General features: G+C 38.4%; 1 protein-coding gene across 1 annotated transcript in view; it reads right to left on the bottom strand.

The window, feature by feature from the left end:
* Positions 1-24,587, bottom strand: part of LOC127979689 (glutamate receptor ionotropic, NMDA 2D-like) — an 83,337-nt gene that overhangs the window by 36,106 nt on the left and 22,644 nt on the right. Inside the window, exons 2-3 of the mRNA XM_052585288.1 lie at positions 10,595-11,195; positions 1,950-2,216 (exon numbers count right to left, since the gene is read on the bottom strand). Of these exons, the coding sequence (XP_052441248.1) occupies positions 1,950-2,216; positions 10,595-11,149 (822 nt within the window). The 5' untranslated portion in view covers positions 11,150-11,195. The remainder of the gene's footprint in view (positions 1-1,949; positions 2,217-10,594; positions 11,196-24,587) is intronic.

The following is a 24,587-nucleotide window of genomic DNA, read 5'->3' as shown; positions in this document are numbered from 1 at the left end:
CCACTGATTTGTCAAAACTGTTTTCCTGCAGTCTATGTTCATCTGACTATTTTGTAGTAAGTAACAAATATACTTAGGGGCAATGAATCACAGTTAAAGTATACATTTTAATTAGGGAATATAGTGGAGTAAAAGTAAAAGTTGGCTGAAATATAAAAACTCAAGTACAGTACAAATACCCCCCAAAAATACTTAAGTAATGTAACAAAGTATTTTTACTTCATTACATTACACCACTGCTGTAATGTGTTGTTTTTAACCCACATATAGTGAAAATTATTTATTCATTGATTACTTTATACAGCTGATGCAATTATTCTACGCTGGGCCTCTGATTGTTAAACACTTGTGAAAGAGGAATGCATTATTCATTTTGATAGCAGTTTTGATAATGGAGCAGTTAACATTTTACATTTACAATTTATTATCATGCTCGTCTTTTTGGTAAAGCTTATTAATATAAAATAAAGCTAGCAAGCTTATGTTTCAAAGCAAATCACTGGAGGCAGATTTTTACTTTTAAAACAAAGCTCGCCGATAACATCTGCCCTTTGATGTAGCATGTGTCTGTTGGGCCCTTACAAAAACCAAACTGATGTTTAATCACTGCGAGAAAAAGTTCCTATCACATTGCATCAAGCTGACCCCAATTTTTTTCTCGTTCTTTTCCATGCAGGAACCGTGACAGGCACTTTGAATGTGCTCCTGTATCAGTCACTGATTAGGCTCTGAAAGTCTGGGTGCTTGGACACTGTGGAGAATTAATCAGTCAAGTTGTTGAACGTCGAGGATGTCTGCTGGCATGGCCAGTCCTGTCGGGAATTGAGTTGGCCACCTTTGGGTCAGAAGGAAACTGTCATTTAATGTCACGCTGCTCAGTAACATTACGGATGCCATCTCCCCTTTCATAGGTCACGCAACCTCCTTCTCTTTGGGAGCCTTCACGAAAAGGCCAAAGAACGCAGGAGAGTGAGAGAGAGAGTAAGAAGAAAAAGAAAGCATGGAGCAGATACATGAGCGATGAGAGAGAAGGTTAATCGAGAAATCAAGCTGGGAATATGGAGGAAGTGACTTATACCACGCATGAGGAGCTTTACCTTATGTTGCTGATTTTGGAGTGCTATAGAATAATTGCTCTGGGGCATTAGAGCTGCCTTTTCTCTTTTCGTTGTCATATTCATACTTCTATAATTAACCAAGACTGATTTGGTAATACAGTTGTTAATTGCGCTGGCAGAGAAGCCACTTTGAATTAAAAAAAGGGGGATTGGGGATGAAATATGAGCTAGTGGAGCTGGAACGTTAGTTCAGTGAAAGGAGGAGAATGAACTGGACAGTCGCAAAAGAGAGAAAGAGCTTCCAGTGCAGTTCACGAAATGGATTGGATTATATGAAGATTTAAAAAAAAAAACATTTTATGATTTGCATAAAGACGTAAAAAGATGTTCAAGAAAGTGAGATTTTGAGATTTGATTTGAATAAATAAAAGTATGTCAAAACGTAAAAACGAAACAAAATTAACCCTTTTAGTATTTAAAAAGTGAAATAAATGAAATCAATAATCCTGCACTATTGCCATATAACTAATCAACTGCAAGTAATGTTGTAACAGCGATCATGTGACTTCTTTGTACAGACAGTCAGATGCTTTTGTTTCCATTGAGGCTCAAGATGCTCTTTGATCATTCCCAGATCATGCTGGAGAAACTGATCATTAGGTTTTACATGAGCTTGTTGAGTTCAAGCAGCTGCTCGAACGCTGTTATCATTAAAGCAAAAGAGAAACAAACCAAATACTATTCTGATGTTTATTTTTAAACTAAAATGTTTGTGCTCATAATAACATCTTTAAGTGAATGTATTTGATTACAAAATGTATCTGATGCACAAAATAGAAGCATTTTTACGAGACGTTCAGAATCAACTGCATTTATATGGCCACTCCTGACCTGTGCTTCATTCTCTTTCAGCAGCCTGCGTGTACGAGCTCCTCCGGGGTCATCAGTCAGGTTGAGCATCACCACGCTCTTTCTCTCCCAGCCGATGAAGGAGCCATCTATCATGCCTTCTACCATGGCCAGGAAGTCCTCATAGCCGTGGTGGCGTGTGGTAACCACAGAGAAAGCCGTCCAATCAAACTCCTCCAGAACTTCGAAAATAACCTCCAGCTGCAGGCCAGTGGAGCACAAGAACTGCAAGTAGACGGAGCCGCTCTCCTGAAAGAGCAAGAAAATGTGGGACATGGAGAAACTTTGCAACATAGTATTTTGCATAAACAAAGGAACTACTGAAAGGACTAGGGCATGTAAGATTCCCTTTCTGACCTAAATTTTCTCTGAACATCTGCTCATAGTTTTCGATCAGTCGTCTACAAGTCCTTTGTTTCAGTATATCTCATTCATCAGGTTTTTTCTCGTCCCTCCATTTACCCTTCTGCTTCTTACTCATTCAGATCAATACAGTCATTCTTAATACCCACACAGCATGACGTAAAAGATTCATTGCTATTCATAAGCCTGTGTTTCAGGTGACATTAGTGTCCTTGGCTGCTTTAGGATTCGAAACAGTCAGGTCGGCTTTGCTTCAGCTCATCTCAGCATCTTTTTTTCTATACCCGGAAGGTGACCATTCCACTGTACAATCGAGGAGATTTATTACTCTGACATAAAACCGTATTTCTGATAGTGAAAAATAGCAACGCTTAGTCTGACACTTGCTAATGCATCATAATCATGATCAAGTATATCACAAATGTGGCATGACACCTGTTTTGTGCCTGCTGGTGACACTGGCCATTAAATTATAATTGAATTTATTTCCAGAAAATTCAGACGAGCTAATTGAGACCTCTCTAGATCTTTGAAGGATCATTTCTGGGCAGATGCCTTGTGTATACTGCAGCTGCTTAAACAACACATTACAGTAAATATTGTAATTGCAGCAATGCAAATTGCATACAGACAAATTATCATTTACACGTCTGATTACTTACATCTGCACATAAACAGCTTTTTCTAAAAAAAGTGTATAGATTATAGGAAATAGTGTATTTATGCCTTCAGAGAAGTTTACATTGAGAAGTGCTCTGTGAGAATGAGGGCTTTGTGTCTGTATGCTTTAAAAACCTGTGGGTTAAATATGCCTGGTTTACCTGCACTGTTTATGGTATAGCTTCACGTAGAACTTTTGCAGGATTTACACAAACATCAACCGCAATAGAGCGAGTGAAGAGATGTGACCATTCAAGATGGCCCCAGTTATAATAATCAAAGCTTTCATATATTGAATTTGACTTAAGCACATATTTGCTCGTCCATAGCGTCTATATTTTTCCACAGACATTATTATTTCTGGATTTTAATTTAAAATAGCCAAAGTGGTAATTTGATCTAAATGGTCTGAGTCATCTATGTATGAATTAATAATTCTGTGACTGAAAAAACAGCCTATTCAAATTCACGGTTAATCAATTTATTTCTAGAGTTATAGAAAGATTAAAATAATAACCGCTTTGAAGTCAAATCAACCCAGAATTCTAGTCAAAATGAGCTACCATCTGTGTTAAATGTGTAACCCAGCCTGCTGGGTAAATGAACACCCCAACTTGTCGGATAAGATTAACACAGCATGTCTTCAGACTGTTATTTACCCAAATTGGCTTGTTTTTAACCCAGTATAGACACCTGACATAATGACACAACAAAATATCAGCCATGGCAACTACTAACAATGTGTTGTTGAACTCGCTGATTTTAAGTATGTCTTCATCTAGAACAGTTTTCCCCATTACAAAAACTTCCTATGCAAATAAAATCTCAATTAACTCCACAGTACTTTCCCCTTATGAATCATTTCCCCTAGGCGTTACCTTGGCAATCTGGCAGGTTTTTTTTCTCCTATAATTACACTTACACTGTTAGTATATTCATGATAAATACCTGTAAAATACAGAGAGGAATTTTTAACATCTCTGTCAGCATTCAATGCACTCAGCATGTTTTCTAACATGCTCATTACAACACAAACATGCTAAACAAGTGTTCATACTGTGTGACCAAAGGATAAAGCCAGGCTATTACGTCGAGTCTTTCAAATAATAACCAGACAGAGGAGCCGCAAACCTGGTGAGGAGAAAAATGTCACGACTGCCGAGCATTAACCAGGCATAAAGGCTCACTTCCGCTCTATATTTAAATTAAGACTAGCTTGTGAAAGCTCAAAGAGCTTACAGTAGTACTGTTACTTGCAACAGTGAAGCCCCTAAATGGGTCAGGTTATATTTGCCATGTTTCGACATTTCCTTCAACTCCACATTGGAATCAAATACCTTGATAAATTTGATACACCAAAATAGGAGCAGGTGAGCCGAAGGGAGAGAGTCATTTCAGACCTTCCTGTCATACATATAGAATTCAATTGAAATATGTAATAAATAAAAAAAAGAGAGATATTTACTGTGTAACTGATGGTGAATAACATTTAACAAACTTTTTTTTTTTACAAACTTTTTTCCAACTTCAATGCGTTTGTTTAAAACCAAAGCTCTATTTCTTTTTTAATCATTTTTGGAAGTGGGGCTGGGTTGTTTGAGGTGTTTGTGCTCCAGAGACTCCAGTCACGTCTGATGCTGCAGCTTTGATTCTCTTGAAATCAATCTACATTGAGCACTTGAAACTGGATTTGCAGCAAGCATTAAATGCATTGCAGGTGGGAAGATTTAGACTTAATTGCAAAACAATAGACAGTACATTTAACACAACTAGATCAATTTCAGCTCTAAATGACCCAAAATGTAAATCTATATGTGCTAATGAAGTACCTTCTGTTAGCAGCAATTACATTCTGTACATAGAGAATTGGAACAGTCTGCTCTGCAACCTCTCAGCAGCCAAACCATGCATTATAAACACATTATATTTTTGGAAACTTATAGATCAATTCTATATTGTGGTAAGAATATAAAATCAATTTTCTTTTTTCCCTCTCAAAAATGACCTATTTAAATGTGACAGGAAACATTTTTTTATTTGAACTCGATTGTTTATTTAGATGCTTTGTTCCAATTTCTCACATATATCACATCTAGGCAACTGAAGAGTCCAACAATCTAAACTTATACTTCACTTATACTTGAACCAGAAGTTGTGCACATGCTAGCTTATGTCCCTGAGATGGCAATAATTTTCTGTACTGCATTATGTGCCATACTGAGGTCCAGATGGACTAAGTTATTTTATTTTATTCAGAAGTTCTCAAAGAATGAAATGGACCCTGGAAGGGCATGTTTAAAAATGACATCAAAAATCTGCCTAAAACAGATGCAATATGCAATTCTACATTTATTTTTCACTCTTTTAGGGGGGAGAGCGAAAGCCTGAGGTGTTTGTGTTTTCAAAAGAATCCCAGTACTAACAGACTCCAGTCTCTTCTGATGCCGCAGCTTTGATTCGGCTGAAATCAATCTACATTGAGCACTTGAAACTGGATTTTGCACTTGCAGCATCACATTCTGCAGCTCTGGCAGAGTGTGACGGGTGCCAAAACGGTGTCTGAAACATCTACTTTCGTCTCACACAGAAATATTTAACCACATGATGTAATTGATTACTGTCCTAATTAAACCAGTTAAGTGACTCCTTTGTGCCATGCTCCGGTTGGCGGTTTGTGAAGAGGTAAAAGAAGTCTCTGGAGACATGCCCCTGCGAGAGAGAGTTAACTTCATGGCTCCAAACCCACGCTCTCACCAATCCACAACACATGAGCCTTTCTAAGTGTAGTTAATTAAAGCCTAAGCAAGCAAATGAAAATGTAATGTAATATTTTTCCACATGAGAGAAATGCGGTGGTGGAGAGGCTGTCTCCCGAGTGTGAATTAAAACAACATAGGTAGCCTGAAACTTATTCAAGTTTAATTGGTCATCTTAATTATGGTGAAATCATATTAAGTAGTATGACACGGTGAATTTTTTGTCCACAATCTCATGTATGGTTGCCGCAGAATGAATAATTTAAGTAGCGATTTTTCCAAACAAGCCCAGACGCTGTTTGTTGTGCGAAAAGGACTGAGATTTTAAATATTGTAAATCCAGGGCATGTGTTGACAGCATGAGGCTTAAGTGACAAAAGAGACCTTCAAAAGGCCTCTGACTGACTCATTTCTGACAATAATAGATGTACCAGATGTGTTTGTGTAGGAATAACACTTAATAACAGAGTGGGTACAAAACCATCTTCACAAGATTTTCAGTTACTTATGGCACCTTACTATGGAAATACAATGTCATCTTAATACTGTACATACTTTTTTACATTTAGATTAAAGTGCTTTAGCTGTTTTCTTTGGAATACATCAAATCAAATCAAATGTGTCCTGAAATATCCTACATGACAGACCCAGGGTCCATAAACAGCAAAAATGTTTTTGGGAGTGTCTCACACCTTTTCAGCCAATCAGAAATCCTCTCTGCTTTTGCCATTCTGAAATGTCTTTATAGGGGTGATACAACTTGTAATGTCGAAAGGTAAAATTTTCTCAAGTTATGGTCAAATGATGGTGCATCAATTTTAGCTTTTTGTCCTCTAAGCCAAAATGTAGATAAATTCCAGTGTGTATAGGCACCATAACTCTTGCCTCATCTACCATAACATTGGTAAAACATTTTCCTATTATACACAGGTGGCTCGTACACAACATTCTGTTCTGTTTACTGCCCATTCACTGTTTAAAAAGCCCCCAAGTGACCTGTATTGTTGACTAATGCTTAATACATTGAATAATTACCCACTGTTTCACTAAAATTAGAAGAGGCATATTTGGGAGACAGTTCAGTGCTTTTCCTGGCCGCTGAGAGCAGTGTACATAGAGAGGACAACTGAGGTCATGGCTGAAAAATGACCAAATACTATTGCATCTCTGTGGGAAAGTGCTTTGTGCATTCCAGAAAAAAAAAGGTCCAAAAGAAAATGGTAATGAGCTTCAGTTTTTTATTTTACTATCGTTTTTATTAGGCTGCACCTGACTGGGTTTGTCTGGCTACTCTAGTGCAGGCTGCACCTGCAAGATGATGTCGTGACTACAAAAAAACATCTTTTTGTATTGATGGCAACTATACAAGTATTTATGGATTTCTAAGGGAATATACATATATATAATTTACTTTTTTTTTTTTTGGAAAGTATGCTGAAAGCAATGTTTCAAATGAGTATTTTTCCCTCATACACACCTATTGTTTGGATTCAGAAGACAATGATTCACCAACTGGGGTCCTATGGAGTAGCGTCACATTTGTTTTGTGTGGTTTTTGAGGAATCAACTTTGAGGGACCAATGAAAAATGGTCTTCATTTGATTTCAATGGAAGTAAGAAAATTATACACATCTGGATGAGTAAATGAGGAAATTCTAAATTTTGGTTGGAGAATCCATTTGTTTGGGAAATGAAAAAATGTATCCTCTGTTCTCTCAAATGTAAGTAGAGATATAAGCGTATGGAAATTTATTATCATGATTATAGTGACCAAAATTATCACAGTTACCAGTATCATCACGGTATTGTTAAAATGTACTGGAAATGCTCAAAAAGTACAGACACATAAATCTCTTCACCAAGTTTTAGATTTAAAATCAACAAATAATAAATATAATTATTTTTGCATGAACACTAAAACAATAACATTACCAGTGATCTACTGTAGTTTAAATGGTAACATGACTGACAACAGTTTATTTAATAGCATGTTTTAGATAAACTGTATAATATGTATAGTATCTGCTTCATAAAAATTCTAGATGCCTTATCCAAAATTTTTAAATGTGTAGAATCCACATAAAATTTACAGCAGGGCATTGAAATTCGTTCTGTTTTTTGGCCAGACAAAAACTGCACACAGGCTGAATGTGAATGTGATACTCTGTAAATCCACTCTCTGACACTAGGTGGCGCTTATGGAACAGCAGAATTACAGCTGTTTCTCATACCCTCTGCAGAGCATTGCAATTAAGAAGACTACTTTATTACGTACGACATGGAGCAAAGATAAAATCAAAATGCCATCAAATCTTTTCTGAAGACAGCCAGAACCTTACTGGCTCTCTTCCGTTACATTCATATAATTACTTTGTATAATTCCCTTAGCACTCTTTTAAAACCAACTTTCTGCCATGTTTTCACAAAAAAAACTATATTACTCTGTGTACTGTGCATCCTGACACTGTTACTTAAAACTTTGCTTTATGCTGGATAATATTTATTCATCCTGAGTTGTCCAAATCGAGGTAATTGAATATGGTTTTAATGATAATTTAAAAAGAGACCTTCAAAAGGCCTCTGACTGACTCATTTCTGACAATAATAGATGTACCAGATGTGTTTGTGTAGGAATAACACTTAATAACAGAGTGGGTACAAAACCATCTTCACAAGATTTTCAGTTACTTATGGCACCTTACTATGGAAATACAATGTCATCTTAATACTGTACATACTTTTTTACATTTAGATTAAAGTGCTTTAGCTGTTTTCTTTGGAATACATCAAATCAAATCAAATGTGTCCTGAAATATCCTACATGACAGACCCAGGGTCCATAAACAGCAAAAATGTTTTTGGGAGTGTCTCACACCTTTTCAGCCAATCAGAAATCCTCTCTGCTTTTGCCATTCTGAAATGTCTTTATAGGGGTGATACAACTTGTAATGTCGAAAGGTAAAATTTTCTCAAGTTATGGTCAAATGATGGTGCATCAATTTTAGCTTTTTGTCCTCTAAGCCAAAATGTAGATAAATTCCAGTGTGTATAGGCACCATAACTCTTGCCTCATCTACCATAACATTGGTAAAACATTTTCCTATTATACACAGGTGGCTCGTACACAACATTCTGTTCTGTTTACTGCCCATTCACTGTTTAAAAAGCCCCCAAGTGACCTGTATTGTTGACTAATGCTTAATACATTGAATAATTACCCACTGTTTCACTAAAATTAGAAGAGGCATATTTGGGAGACAGTTCAGTGCTTTTCCTGGCCGCTGAGAGCAGTGTACATAGAGAGGACAACTGAGGTCATGGCTGAAAAATGACCAAATACTATTGCATCTCTGTGGGAAAGTGCTTTGTGCATTCCAGAAAAAAAAAGGTCCAAAAGAAAATGGTAATGAGCTTCAGTTTTTTATTTTACTATCGTTTTTATTAGGCTGCACCTGACTGGGTTTGTCTGGCTACTCTAGTGCAGGCTGCACCTGCAAGATGATGTCGTGACTACAAAAAAACATCTTTTTGTATTGATGGCAACTATACAAGTATTTATGGATTTCTAAGGGAATATACATATATATAATTTACTTTTTTTTTTTTTGGAAAGTATGCTGAAAGCAATGTTTCAAATGAGTATTTTTCCCTCATACACACCTATTGTTTGGATTCAGAAGACAATGATTCACCAACTGGGGTCCTATGGAGTAGCGTCACATTTGTTTTGTGTGGTTTTTGAGGAATCAACTTTGAGGGACCAATGAAAAATGGTCTTCATTTGATTTCAATGGAAGTAAGAAAATTATACACATCTGGATGAGTAAATGAGGAAATTCTAAATTTTGGTTGGAGAATCCATTTGTTTGGGAAATGAAAAAATGTATCCTCTGTTCTCTCAAATGTAAGTAGAGATATAAGCGTATGGAAATTTATTATCATGATTATAGTGACCAAAATTATCACAGTTACCAGTATCATCACGGTATTGTTAAAATGTACTGGAAATGCTCAAAAAGTACAGACACATAAATCTCTTCACCAAGTTTTAGATTTAAAATCAACAAATAATAAATATAATTATTTTTGCATGAACACTAAAACAATAACATTACCAGTGATCTACTGTAGTTTAAATGGTAACATGACTGACAACAGTTTATTTAATAGCATGTTTTAGATAAACTGTATAATATGTATAGTATCTGCTTCATAAAAATTCTAGATGCCTTATCCAAAATTTTTAAATGTGTAGAATCCACATAAAATTTACAGCAGGGCATTGAAATTCGTTCTGTTTTTTGGCCAGACAAAAACTGCACACAGGCTGAATGTGAATGTGATACTCTGTAAATCCACTCTCTGACACTAGGTGGCGCTTATGGAACAGCAGAATTACAGCTGTTTCTCATACCCTCTGCAGAGCATTGCAATTAAGAAGACTACTTTATTACGTACGACATGGAGCAAAGATAAAATCAAAATGCCATCAAATCTTTTCTGAAGACAGCCAGAACCTTACTGGCTCTCTTCCGTTACATTCATATAATTACTTTGTATAATTCCCTTAGCACTCTTTTAAAACCAACTTTCTGCCATGTTTTCACAAAAAAAACTATATTACTCTGTGTACTGTGCATCCTGACACTGTTACTTAAAACTTTGCTTTATGCTGGATAATATTTATTCATCCTGAGTTGTCCAAATCGAGGTAATTGAATATGGTTTTAATGATAATTTAAATATGAAATGTTAATACTAACTGTGGGGAATTTTATCATGATTTATTATCAAACCTGTAATCGTTTCATCCCTAAATGTAAGCCAACAATGAACCTTAACTCTTACCTGTGGCTCCCTCCCCAAGCCAGCCCCTCCTCCAACAGCAATCACAGGCACTCCTGTCTGGGCCGAGACGAATTCAAGCATTGGTGCCAACGGTGCCCGGTTGGGTGGTGGTGGCTTCTCTTCCTCAAACACAAGGCCTTGTAGTGGAGTGGTAGCCAGTAACTCGCACAACTGTAGCAAGAGGCTCCCAGGACTGCTTTCATTCACGGCCAGCCAGATCACGTTTGCGGGTCCCCATGGTGTCATCACACTCTCACCCACCTGTCCCGACCAGGCCCGACTCAGAAAACCCGTCCCCGAGTTGCTGCTGCTGCTTGGCCCGGCACCAGAGCCGGAGCCCGCCGAAGAGGCGCCACCCACGCCCCCCACCCCGGCGCTCGTTTCCGGGAGGTGGGAGGAGCCGGAGTGGACCACAGCGATGTTGACTCCGCCCGAAGCCCCTCCAGAGTCCCTCTCTCTCTCCCGGGGGCGGAGCAGCAGTGGGGGGGAGGGCTGGGCTGGCCCAGTGCACGCCAACACAGCCAATAAGAACGAAAAGGCAGGCCTCGCCGCCATGGCACAGCCAGAGAGTCACTTGGGTGGGTAGTACTTTATGCAGGACCTTGAGGGAGAAAGAAAGAAGAACTGTTAGAAACACAGAGAACTGAACAGAGGGAAAACATGAAAGGCAAGCCATCAGCAATACGGTCCTTCAGCATAAATCAGGACGCCACCAGATACCAAGATACATTAACCTGGCAGCAGTAGTTTAGTCCCTGCAGGGGGATTGGAGAAGAAAGCTAACACATCTCACCTCCTTGAACCCCACCATTCCACAGGGAACATGGGAAATCATTACTCCTCCTGCACTGATTCATGCATTAGATCCTTCAACGCAGGAGAGAGTCTCAATTCTCCGCAATAAATCTGCCTGGTCATAAAGCATCCATCCCTGCCTGGGTAGATTCAGAACAAGCTGAGTAAATAAAAGTGAATATAAAGAAGAACAGAGAGGATGAGGCAGCCCTCCGCGCCTGTTGTTTGTGTTCCTCGCACAATGAGCGAAAAAGCGAGAGCACACAAGAACGAGAGAGGGAGGGAGAGACTGTGCGCTTGTACTGATACAAATGGCAGGCCATCTAAGCGCCAGCAACACCATGAATCATTTTCAAGTCACTTTGTACGCCAGCCATCAAAACCTACCCACCCATCCCCACGCCTTCGCTGTAGACATGCACATACACACTCTCTTTAATTAACCTCCCACTAAACACTTATTTACACACAAACAACATGTACGTGAGTGCATAGACGGGCAATAGTGTGATATTTCATGTGATGTATAGCACAGGCATACCTATATTCGCATTTTAAGAAAAGCACTGACTCAGGGCTTGGCAGAACATTCACACACCCACAAACGCAAATGCATCGATCTCTCTGTCATACTGGCTACATTTCAGCGCCGGAGCTGCTAATGTCATAGCTTTGAACCAGAAGGCACGCTGACGTCATAATTTCTTCTCTCATTTCCCTCTTTCTCTCTCCCCCATTAATTCTCCTTGTGGTTCTTTTGACACTGGGGAAAAAGACACACAGAATGGGGGATTAAGACTTGAGAAAGCTAGATCCGTTTGGGAAAGACCAATAGGCAGAGAAGAGGGGGTGAAAAAAAATGAAAGAGATGTGGACATTTGGATGGAAGCAGAGTGTGTTAAGTGGGAATGAAGAGAAGGGGTGGAAACAATGGGAGCAAAGGAGGTAAAAAGAGAAATATTTAAGAGCAAGTTCATTAACATTAAGGACAGATGCCTAAAAGGGAGATTTGAGTAAAGGCGAAAGAGCCTATCAGAGGGTCTGCTGCATAATTCAGCACATCATTACAGTATTCACACTGGCCTATAGGCAAAGACTGCAGTGGCAGGTAAGAGGGAAATACTGTGCATTAAATAGAAGAGCACAAACAAAATGAATTTAACTCTTGTGTTAATGTCTAGCGTATAGCACTTCAAGTGGATGGCAGAGGGCTATAGGTTTCAGTTCTCATTCGGTGTGTTGAAATCCAAATGGATGGCAGACCAGAGAAGGTGACTTCTTTGTGCATCAAGCATAAGAATCCATTAAAATTATAATTTTGCTTCAAAGAAATACAAAGTAACAGATGGATAAGAAAACAATAACCCGTACAGTAGAGCAAGTCTATATAGGAACATCTGTTCTGGATAGTTAACTATGATTATAAATGAAGCTGTGGAGGTATAAAGCTTCTTATGTTTGATTCAAATGGGTTATTAGTAAGAGAATGCACAAAAAGTCCAACACATACCTCAGGCAAAATCATCAGACTTACTTCTAATATCAGACTAACATGGGATAGTAATTATGGACAATTATGAACTCTGTAAAGGTGCAAGTGTTAAATATTTTCAGATTGGTTTGACGCTAATGTCTGGTTTGTATGCATCAAGGAGCCACATGACTTCTCGTGAAAATGAGGTAGAGGATTCTTGTCATTTAGGCCAGTGGTGGTGCCCTCAGGAGGCATGCAGCATGACTCTGAAAAACATATTTTTTTATATGCAAAAATAATGAAAACAATTACTTTAATATGTTTCAGTAATTTTCCATGCTTTATTTGTAAAAGTCTATTTTTCATTTTAAATATACGTTCATGCATATGTAAGACTCATGCATAGCCAGCACTGTTACATCAGCAGTGCGGAATGTAAATAAGTGTTCATTTTTTATTAGACGACATGCTCATAAGTGTGTATTTCACACTCTTACTCTAGGCAAAAACTAAGACGATGGACAAAACGGCAAGATATTAAAGATATGAAACGACAGCAGTTCAAACCTTTTGAAACAGAAATGAAAGGCTTTAAGACAGTACAGTACATTACTCCAAGTTCATAAATATTCATTTATTCAATATGAATAATGATTTGAAATGTCGTTGAAATAGATTTGCAAAACTGATAAGGTAAAGCAAACATTGTTCCCTATTTTTATGAGCATTTAAAAGCTTCTTGCCACATGTTGATGATGGAAGCGCTTCGCCACATCAGAAAATAGTGTGAAAGCAGAACAGAGGGGACCAACTAAAAGTGTTTATGGACTGAAGCAATCGTACAAAGTGTGAAAACACTCAAAGTCAGGCAATTTGGCCAGTCGCTGTCTCTGTGAGTGGCCGTCTGGTGATTAAGACTCTGTGCTGATAACACAGACGTCACAAATGTGATTCTGGGCAGGACTGAGACATAAACTGGGGAGTTTCTAAGTGAAGCCTAACACAATCAAGTCTTTCATCAGGACACTTAATACCATGTAGCTCTAGGGAAACAGCTCCTGCCATTTGTTTAGAATAGTAGAAATCGTCTGCTAAATGACAAGTAACCTTCATGAAAGCACACTAAACTTGCGACTAAACCTTCATGTAGAAATGAAAATGCCACCAAGCAGTAACTTCAAAAACATTTAGTAAACAAAATTATATTTGTTCTATTGTACTTCAGAAAATATAGGCCTACATTACTTAAAGCTAGATGTTCTGACAAAGCAGCTGCCGAAAGACAAAGAGAACTTCATGCTGCTAAACAAGCTTTAAATGTGTCTCAGAACAAGCCACAGGTCTAAAACAAATAAAGTCTTCAATTCAATTCACAATTCAAATAATGCTACTTTGGACCATAAAAGAAAAATGTAAATGGGATTCTTAAAGGATAGTGTGTAATTTTACCATCCCCTGTGGGGTATTGTTGTGTGAGTTCATGTTGTTTCCCCAAGAGAATGATGGCAATAAATATTTCAGTCTCGACACACAGGTCGCACAGTGCAAATCCCTTCAGGGTTGATAAGTAGAATTGACTCATTCTGGGGCGAGTGACCTCATGAGGAAATGAGTCAAAGAAAAAATGTCTTGAGATGTCTGTGGTGTACTGTAAAGGCAATATACATTTTCTGCATGGTGACCACATCTTATCACATCACTGCTCTCCAATATGTACTGTAGAGAACAATAATTTAAGCAAAGCAATTTAATCTGAAGCAAAATGAGCCAAACTAGGATTTCTACAAAAAGCTTCATGAGATAATAATACATTTCATGAGAGAAGTAATATAAAATGAACTGATTTCTCAATTCGATTAGATTCCAAATCACAAGCTCTCAATTTGATTCAGATTCATCTGAGCACATATCAAGTATAAATGTTTCTGTTGTGTACATATGAGGAGTAAATGACCGAATTTTAGAACCAATACTGGGGTTGCTGTAATAAAAGCTGCATTTAATTATTTTTTTCACCCGTTATAATTGTTTGTTTGTTTTGAACTTTACCATTTCAATCCATTTTTTTTTACCCAGTTAAAGAAAAAATCTAAAACAGTGATTCTCAATTTTGGTCACTGTTCTGCACATTTTGTCTGACACACCCAGAATTTCTCTCCTGAAGAGCTGATGATCTGAATTAGATGCATTAAATAAGGAAAACATACAACATGCACAGCAGTCAATCCCTAAGACTGTAGCTGAGAACCACTGGTCCAAAAGATTTTTAGCATTCAATCTTGTTAAACTGACTCGCTGTTCGTTACACAAATCTATTGTGTGACTTGGAACATGCAAGATGTTTGAAGCACTTTCATAATACTTTTATGGTGCTTCTTTTATCAATTTGGAGCTTGACAGCCCTAGCCTCGCTTTTAATATATTGAAAAGAGTGGCATGTGCTTAAAAACTCACTAAAGAAGCTAAAGAAAAAATAACAACAGAGATTTGGAACATCATGAGGGTGCGTAAATAATGTCAACATTTCAGAATTGTTCTTTTAATCTTTCAGAACTACACCAAACAAGATAAACTGTGGGACTTGTCAAGGGAACTGAAGGGCAAAAATCAAATAAGAGCTACTCGCTGCTCAACAAACAGGTTCTTTTCAGCATGGTTCAGCTTGAGGTACTTGCGTATGTGGCAGTAAATTTGTGGAGCTCTGTATCCGACTGACTGACTCGGAGAAATTGACTGGTTTGGAATCCGTTCTCCTAGTCCTCTTGACTTGCTTATAACTTGGCATATCCTAGAAAAACAGGATCTGTTCACAAGCTAACAAGAATTTTCCTCTTTTTGTCACAGGTATTCTACATTCGAAATTGAGCTCATTCAAAACAACAATTTGTGCTTCTGTTAAATGTCTAAAGCTAAGTACAGTTCTTTGACAAGCATTGGTTGTGCTTTTGGTATCCAGAGAGCAACCTTCGATTTTATTTTATTTTATTTTTTTTGTAAAATAAAAATGCTTTACTCACAGCTTTGGTAAATGCTGGCTCTTCCGGGCATTTTCATGTTAATAATGCACCTTTAAATAACATTCTCGCTAAATGACATCTCTGGGATCATTCACTCTTCAGCTGTGCTCCCATCCCTTCACCTCAAGAGGATTTTGCTGCAGGTAAATTTACAGAAGTGCACTTTCATCAGTCTTGAATGACTATAAAAATCATTCAGTGTTCCTCAATGAGCCCCTATAAATATTCTGGTATGGCACCGTAGCATCTGTGCACTGGGTTTTGAGTAGCTTGCAAATTTCTTCTTATATTGCAAGTTGCTTGTTTGGGGGAAAAAAATGGAGGGCTGAACAGATGGTCACTTGTTCAGATCATAGGTCTGCAGTGCAGTGCTATTCAGAGAGAAGCACTTATCCGAAATTACTCTCTTGAAAAAAAACAAAAAAACAAAAAACAAAAGAGCACTAAAAATAAATAAATATATAGAAGATGCTAATCTGGGTAGTCCCATGTCATGCCCACCATGAACATCTTCTTTGCCATTTCCAGTGTCTGGGCAGTATTGACTTCAACATCTTCAATATCAAAGTCTCTTTTTTGTGAAAGATCTGTATGTTGTTTAAGCCGCCATCCCTACAGGTCTTTTATAATGTTGTTGCTGCAAGGGATATAGGTAGATCACTGTCTGCGTTGCGCAATGCTGTCTAACATGCAGTCGTCTGCGATTCGGACATGGAAATGAGTTATGGCAGAGTCCGCTGTGTCTCATCTAACAGCACAAGCCCTTCATCATTCACAGCTCATGGCACAGGTTTTACAAAGCCTTCTCTGGATGTATTTAACATTCCTATTGCTTAAAAAAAGTCAATGATAAACCGACAGCCATAACCCATTTATGTCTGGGTGAAATCTGATATTTTACAAAATAAAAAACTACATTTTTAAAATAAAAGTGCTGGGATGAACAAAAATGGGATTTAAGCAGCAAGACCATAGAATAGTGTTTCTCAACGGGGGCGGTCGGAGAGCATCGGGGGACCTCGAAGCAGTAATTTTGAAAGGGGTGTTGAGGTGTTCTTGGGGGGAATTTGGTTAAAGGGTATGCGCAATGCTGACCTCATACGTCATTCCCCCGGAACTGCTTCCATTTTACAAGAGTTTGCTTTTGTGGAGATTTGCTACAGGACACATTTGTTCATCCCCCGGAGTTTAAACCAAAGATGAACAATATGAGCTGAAACTTTCAAAAGAAAATGATTTGCAACGCTCAGATGCCATCTCTACACTGGAAGCATCAAAGAAAACTTTCCATATCTACCTGTCCAGATAGCGGTGCATAGCACAAGCATGTGGAATTGGTCAGAAAAAGAATGAAGCACCCGTTTACTGTAGAGCGCATTGAGTGACAGAATCACTGAGCTTCATGCAATGTTCACATCCGGTATAGTAGTATTACCTACTATTACACCAACATCAATGATACTAGATTAGATCTAGATTACTCTTTACTTCAGTGTTTGCTCAGATTTTTGTAACACAGCTTCCGAAGTTCCTGTGAAAACAATAACTAGCATTCAGAAACGATAAATCAGTAATATGCTTTTCCTTGTATTTGTTTGGAAAAAATTAAGATGAATGCTTCTTGTTTGCTGACTGACGGCGGTTGTTTTGAATATATATATATATATAGTGACGAGTCAGCTACCTCCTCCTGAGAGAGGAGGGGCGCTGGACGAGCCAGGGCTGGCGAACCCTGTAGCATGACGATGACAGATCCCCTGTTTATTTGGACACTCTCCCCCTTTGGCCACTTTTATTCCCTGTTTTGTTTTATTTTCTGCTAATAAAAGCCTCTCCGAGGCCTGAAGCCACGCCCACTGTGTCTGTCGTTGGCTGCTCCCGTTACACTGGTGGAGAATGTGGGCAAGGCGGAGCCTAGACAGCGCAGTTGGGAAACACCTGGTGACGTCACTCCCTCTCACTCGCAAAAGTTCACGAAAACCCGGACTGGGACGGAGGAACGAAGGAGACAGCCTACCAGCCACAAAAGGCGTAAGTGACTTCTCTGTTATTGTCATTTTGCCCTGTGGTTGGTTGAGGCTGTCGACTAAAACCCGGTTTCTCTGAGAGACCGGTCTCTTCCCTGGGCATGCACACTGGTGTCCTCGTGGGTCCAGGAAGGGTGCATTGAGGGACACCCGTGCAACCAGAGACGTGAGCAGCCGGACCCATGGTCCGGACAAGAACTGCACCCATTTACACGGCCGATGGGCCAGGATGCCGCAGCCAACGAGCAGGATGCGGCCGCTAGAAGAAGCCGCCACCCCTCGCACCCCAGACCGAAGAGGGAAGCGCATGCAGCTGCAGGACTCCGCCCCTTACCTGGACCCTTCCTCCATGAACACTGCCCGACCCACACGAACCTTGCAGCAGGATGAAGACAATAGATCCGTTTGTTTTGGATTCAGTATTCCGTATTCAGAAAACGATTGCCTGTTACATTACATTACAGTATATAAAATTTTGCTTACCACATAAACAGGGTAAGAAAGGATGATGGCAAATGATTTGCAGATCCTCAGCACCACTGACAAACATCTAATCTTGTCAAATGCGTGGTAAATACAGCTACTACATAGTATAAACAGAGTAAGTGTGATCTCGAATCTCGAAGTTGAAAGTGACACTCAAAAGCGATCGTGCATTCAAAAGCAGTTTCAGTGTAGGGGGAATGGTGGGGGATGTCAAGATGTCAGCTCAACATGATGGCTATCAGCCATCGCGATGGAAGATGGCATCATCTTTTGGCGCAACCCTAGTGAAGGTGTTTTCATTTTTTGATAAACAAAGATTGCAATGGAAAACAAAAATTTATATATATATAAAAATTAGTAGTAGTAGAAGTGTAGAAGTACAATGCAATGACAGAACATTGCAAGACTCCACACTGACATTCTAAAAAAAGAAAAAACAAGATTTGAAATTTAAAGAGCTCATTACTATAACAAATGTGACCATGGACCACAAAACCAGTCATAACAGTCAAATTTTTTTAATCGAGATGTATACATCATCTGAAAGCTGAATAAATAAGCTTTCCATTGATATATGTTTTTTTAAGATAGGACAGTGGTTCTCTAACTTTTTGCATCTAACATTCTTCTGTGTACCCCCTCTTCCACTTAAGCCCCGTTCTCACTGCAATTCCAGAAAATACACGGGTAATATGTCCTGGCAATTGTTCCCGGGTCGCTAGATTTTGAATTTACCTGGAATATGTGGACGCATTCACACACAACCCATAAAGGTCCCGTAAAGACACATGACATCAGGATGTGATGTGTAATGTAGGAGTCGAAAATGCTAGGCACATTAACTTTCACTGAAGCTGGCAAACGATTTCAGCTTCAGTGTGGAAAGTGAAGAAATAACTGATCTCTGCTTTATTACAGTTTGCTAATTTTTTCTATTCGCGAACGTTTATCTTCCTTATAACTTCCGATAACATGTGTCAGCACTACGACATAGCATTAGTTCTGGCTTTTGTTCACACAGCACTCGCTCCAGGACTGAACCTGGCAATGTTACTAGGTCCCCGACCCGGGACCAATCCCGGAATCAATCCAGAGATGTGTTTGCGTACACACAGAAGGCGACTCGGCAATGTTTCGGCAATTTTCCGGGTCCAACATGCAGTGTGAAAGGGGCTTTAGACAGAAGTCACACCTTTTCTGTTAAAGGACAATATTTGCCCCCTTTAATTTAAATTTTATGAATCAATAAATTGAAGTATTTATTGACCCCAAATGTTTAAATGATAGCTTACAATACTGTAAGTATAATAATGTTTTTCATTATAAACACAAAATAATAATAAACTTTAAAATTTTAATATTCTGTGAAGATGATAAGATTACATTGAATTTAATGGGGGGCAGTAAAGGACCTGGATAATAGGTAGGGGGGTGCTGGCCCAAAAAAGGTTGAGAACCACTGCCATAAAAGAACCATTTTTGGTACCCCAAAGAAAGAGTCAATGAATGAGCATAATTTTTGCCCATTTTGTCACTCTTAAAAATAAAGACTCTTTGTTGCCATTGTGGTTCATTTAAGAACCTTTAATGTCAATGGAGTGGAAAACCTTTCATTAGATTATTAAAAGGTTCTTCACACTAAGAAAAAAAAACACTCTAAGAACATTTCAGGGTGTAATTTTCAGGGTTCTTGAGAGGGAATCAAAAATGGTTCTTCTACAACACTGCTATTAAAACCCCTATTAGTTCATCCAGGAACCTTTATTTTTAAGAGTGAAAACATTTTGTGCAATGGGAAGTTTCCCAGAATGTTAAAATTTCTTCATGGAAGAATACTTTTCAACAAAGAATGATTCGAAAACTTTTATCAGTGAAGGGCAGGACTCAATTTAATTCAGTGGAACTGATTGGACTTGAAAAGTAGGCGTTATATATCAGAATGCGGTCAGGTGGAAGAGGTCAAAAAATAAGAGGAATTGGTGCCATCAAATGAAAAGAAGCTGTTTCAGAGGTGGAGCAGAGGTTAGGGGTGCTCCTATCACGATCGGCCGATCGTTATGCGCATCTCGTCAGTAAAGCCGGTTCTCTAATCAGCGGTTAATTCCATCAGGTGCGTGATTTCACATAGAGCAGCTGTTACTACACAGAGCCATTGTTAATAGAGAAGATGCGCAAATCCACTTCATTTTCAGTGTTTTTTGGTGCATCTTCTCTATTAACAACGGCTCTGTGTAGTAACAGCTGCTCTATGTGAAATCACACACCTGATGGAATTAACAGCTGATTAGAGAACCGGCTTTACTGACGAGATGCGCATTAACGATCGGCCGATCGTGATCGGAGCACCTCTAGCAGAGGTTATAACATTTTGAAGAAAGAATACAAAGAAAATATGAACACAAAAACTTTTTTTCTTTTGAATAACATGCATCAATGAGTTGTGCAAAATATAAGCAGAAATGTGTATCAAGCAAGTAAATAAGGTCAATTTCGATTTCATGTTGACCTTAACAAAGATGGATCCCACTGCCCTTTCCAACAGTTCCTATTTCCCAAGCTTAAGCCTATATGTGGTTACAACACAGAGTTCAGAGTCATATTATTGTAAAATGCATTACAATGGAAAATGTCCACCCACGGTCACTCCAGAGGTCACAGAGTCTGCCACCATGTCCTGACCGCCTCTGCATAGGAAAGTTTTAATGACATGATAATATGCAATACCTTGAAAACCTGCTATTAATTACTTTGGATAATTAGCAGAGCAGAGACCCCATTCATTGAATACATTACAGAGAGGTACCTTGACGTAAGCCGTCATCCCCTCGGTCTTGCTAGTGCAAAAGAGCACGCACAAGTGCTCTCCGCGCTGCAATAACCTTCTCTGTGGAAAAGGATTATATAATGAGATGTTATCTTTGGATTCACAATCAAGCTGAAGATCCCCTCCCAACAAAAACATCCTCTTAGAAACATATTCTACAACCTCAACCCAAAAGAAAGGAGGAAAAAAAGTGAAGAAAACAAATTAAACTCTGTGAAGACCAAAATGATTAGGGCACTGCAGGGTCCCTGCTATGACAGGTATGGAATTTCATGCAGTTAAAGATGGCTTCCTCTCACTCAGGCCCAGTCTTGTCCCTTGCAACAGGGCAGGGGTGACACTACTTATGCTACACACACCTAAAATACGAATTGATATGCCGATGTGCCAGTTCGCTTCAGAGCACCTCCATCGTTTCGTCCATCATTTCAAATTTTTCCACCAGAGTCATTCCTTGCTTCCGTAGCCTGCTGGCAAAAACCGAGAGACTTAGGAGGAGCTTCCTGCCCCAGGACATTAGGCTCCTAAGCTTAAATTCAGTCTCTTAACTTCTACATTGCTTCACTTAATTATCAGCAAGATATTTAATATACTGGCATTGTCAATTGCACACAGCAATTAAAAAAAACTTGTTTGTACATTATTCTCTTGTACATTCCTGCTCATCTTAATATTTATTAAGTCTACAGTATACGGTCCTGCACATTTTATTTTACTTTGTAAGCATTTTATTTTATTCTTATTTTTTTATCTTACTTTTTCCATACCATATTAATATATAGTTTTTATATATAGTTACATATTTGTTTTGTGTACAATAATGCCATCATTAGTTCCTTTGGTGCAAATTGTCATTTCTCTTTCAGAGACCCACCTGGCAAAATCAGTCCTGTCATTTCATGAAACGACATCTTCATTCAGTGTTCCACACAGTTTGGCACAAGTCCACCCTCGTAAAGAGCACAGAATTGCAATTTATTGCACCACAGATGCATTACTTCAAGCATATTCTTCAAGAGCGTGTCGCTGCGAGAGAGCAGATTGTACCTGAGAACCAGCAAGCCCCAAAGCATAATGAAGTTAAAAGGAGGCGAAATATAAAACGATACACTGAAGGTAAAAGAATGCCTCAGTTTGGACACTGGTGCAATCTTTTGTATGCTCAAAAGGATGACGTGATGAAAAAAAGTATTGTTGTTGTAAACGAGGTGTTAAAAAATTAAAAAGGGTGTTACGGTATCTGTGAGGCTCCAAGCATATGAATCGACAGATGCCAGCCGGCTCTGCTGTATTCTGCAACAAGGGGAAAGTAATCAACAGGCATCACTGTGACCTTGTTTCCAGTGTTCTTAACAATCATTTAGTTAATTAGATTTAAAATAGGCTTGGGAAAATGAGGACGAAATTTAGCATGGCTGTATTTTACAGGAAATTACAGATTACATAAGGTGAAGAGGTTGCGGAAGGAAAGGGTGAAAGCAGAAGATATAGGCCACAGACAGGGAGAAACAGACACACCAAATAGAATAAATAAAAGTGAGCAAGTGAGGGGGAAAGAAACTGAGAGAAGAGGAACAAGAAATATGAGGACAGACCAAGGACAGTACCAAGAAGGTCTAATACAGGAAAGAAAACAGAAGAATGCTAACAAATTCAAGTGTTTCCTGTGTTCCTCACCAGGGTTTAAATGGATTCAGTATTCTCTCTTTCACTTTAAGTTTTTTTTTTTTTTCTTATTGCAGTCCCATTTGCCTGAGCTAATGAGTTGATATTTAGCTGGCTCAGACACAGGCTCTTAAAAAGAGCTGCTGGGAATTTCAGGCCGGCCGGGAGCCTCAGGGCCCACTCCACCATGCAGATAGAACTCTCACACTTAAACAGGGTCAGTCACTGGTTTACAAACACCACATCATTTCAAATTTAGCAAAAAAAAAAAAAAAAAAAAAAAAGGCATTCAAGGTGGACCGCAATCAGCACATGCTGAGTCTCCTCATTATATCTGAAAAACAGACAAAAACAGTGGCAACTCATTCCAGGATTTAATGAACATTACAGTACCTTTTTTTTTAATGCAAATATGCAGCCTTAAAGGAGGTGTGTTTATGGGGTGCAGTTTAACATGTTAATGCTTTGTTTTTTTTAAAAGCATTATTTTTCACATAATTTACCTTTATTCCACACTGCTCTGTACCTTCTCTGAGAAACGGGCTGATCATTTCCTTATTTTATGAAGTGCCTCCATCAGAAATAGGTGATGGACTCTTATTGGTTAGCATGCCAGGTGTGTTGTGATTGGCTAAACATTACTTACATACACTTGCATACACTTGCATACATACTTGGTCAATATATGTTGTTGGAAAGGAAAGTGTGGGTCAGTCCAGTAGCGGGCTCTAATAGACTATCTTATCATAACTACCTGAATATTATTGCGTTAAGAGGGAAGTTGTTTATTTTTGCAGTGGAGCGACTGGCAGAAGGAAATCAGCTCTTTAGTGTTGTTTATGCTGTGAATCTTGTATTAGCGAATTTGTGTGTGCAGAATTTTTTTTAAATTAGTATCACATATTATCAATGTATTATCAATCACTTGTTATATGCATACATTTGAGAGAATGAGCAACTTTCGCGAATTCAGCCATTTAGTATTTGCCGTCTGATAACTGAATGACTCAGCACGTCTTTACTGTCAATTGCGATACATACACTTAACGTGAACATTTTTATCTTGCATTTTAATTGATGCTGAGTAAATTTAACTTTGTTGTTTTGATTTATAAGAAGGATTCGTAACTATTGTTGTTTCTGTTTAAGTGACTAAACTTAAATACATCATGCTCTTTAAATTAGGGCTGCAACTAACGATTATTTTGATAATCGATTAATCTGTCGATTATTTTTACGATTAATCGATTAATCGGTTTATGTACTTATATTTTAGTTTTTTCCATTTTTTCCCCAAGTAAATTATTAATATAGGGTCTTTATCATTCAGCATAGATTTTTAAGAGATTTTAACCATTTTGCATTGTCATATCCTCATCAAAAATATACCTGGAGTTGTTTTATTATGTTAGTAATCCTTTGTCGAACTCTTCTGCAATCAAAACACTGACCCATACTCTAGCAAAATTCACAAGGAGATTTCAAATATTGTTTTCACCATGGCAGCCCTTAGAGCTCCTAAAGTAGTTTAACATCCCAAACAAAGCTTAAGAAATCTTTGAGAACATATTTTCACGAAGTATAAGGATAAAACAGAATAAAATTGCAGTGCATTGTATTTTATTATTTACTGGGAAAAAGCTTTATAGCTTATGCTGTGAAATTGTAAACAATCCTTCGAAAAAAAAGTGCCAATGGCATGAAA

Source organism: Carassius gibelio, chromosome B19 (genome assembly GCF_023724105.1).
Source record: "Carassius gibelio isolate Cgi1373 ecotype wild population from Czech Republic chromosome B19, carGib1.2-hapl.c, whole genome shotgun sequence".
Lineage (NCBI taxonomy): Eukaryota > Metazoa > Chordata > Actinopteri > Cypriniformes > Cyprinidae > Carassius > Carassius gibelio.
The sequence above is the reverse complement of the archived record's forward strand: the minus strand, read 5'-3'. Positions and strand labels throughout refer to the sequence as shown.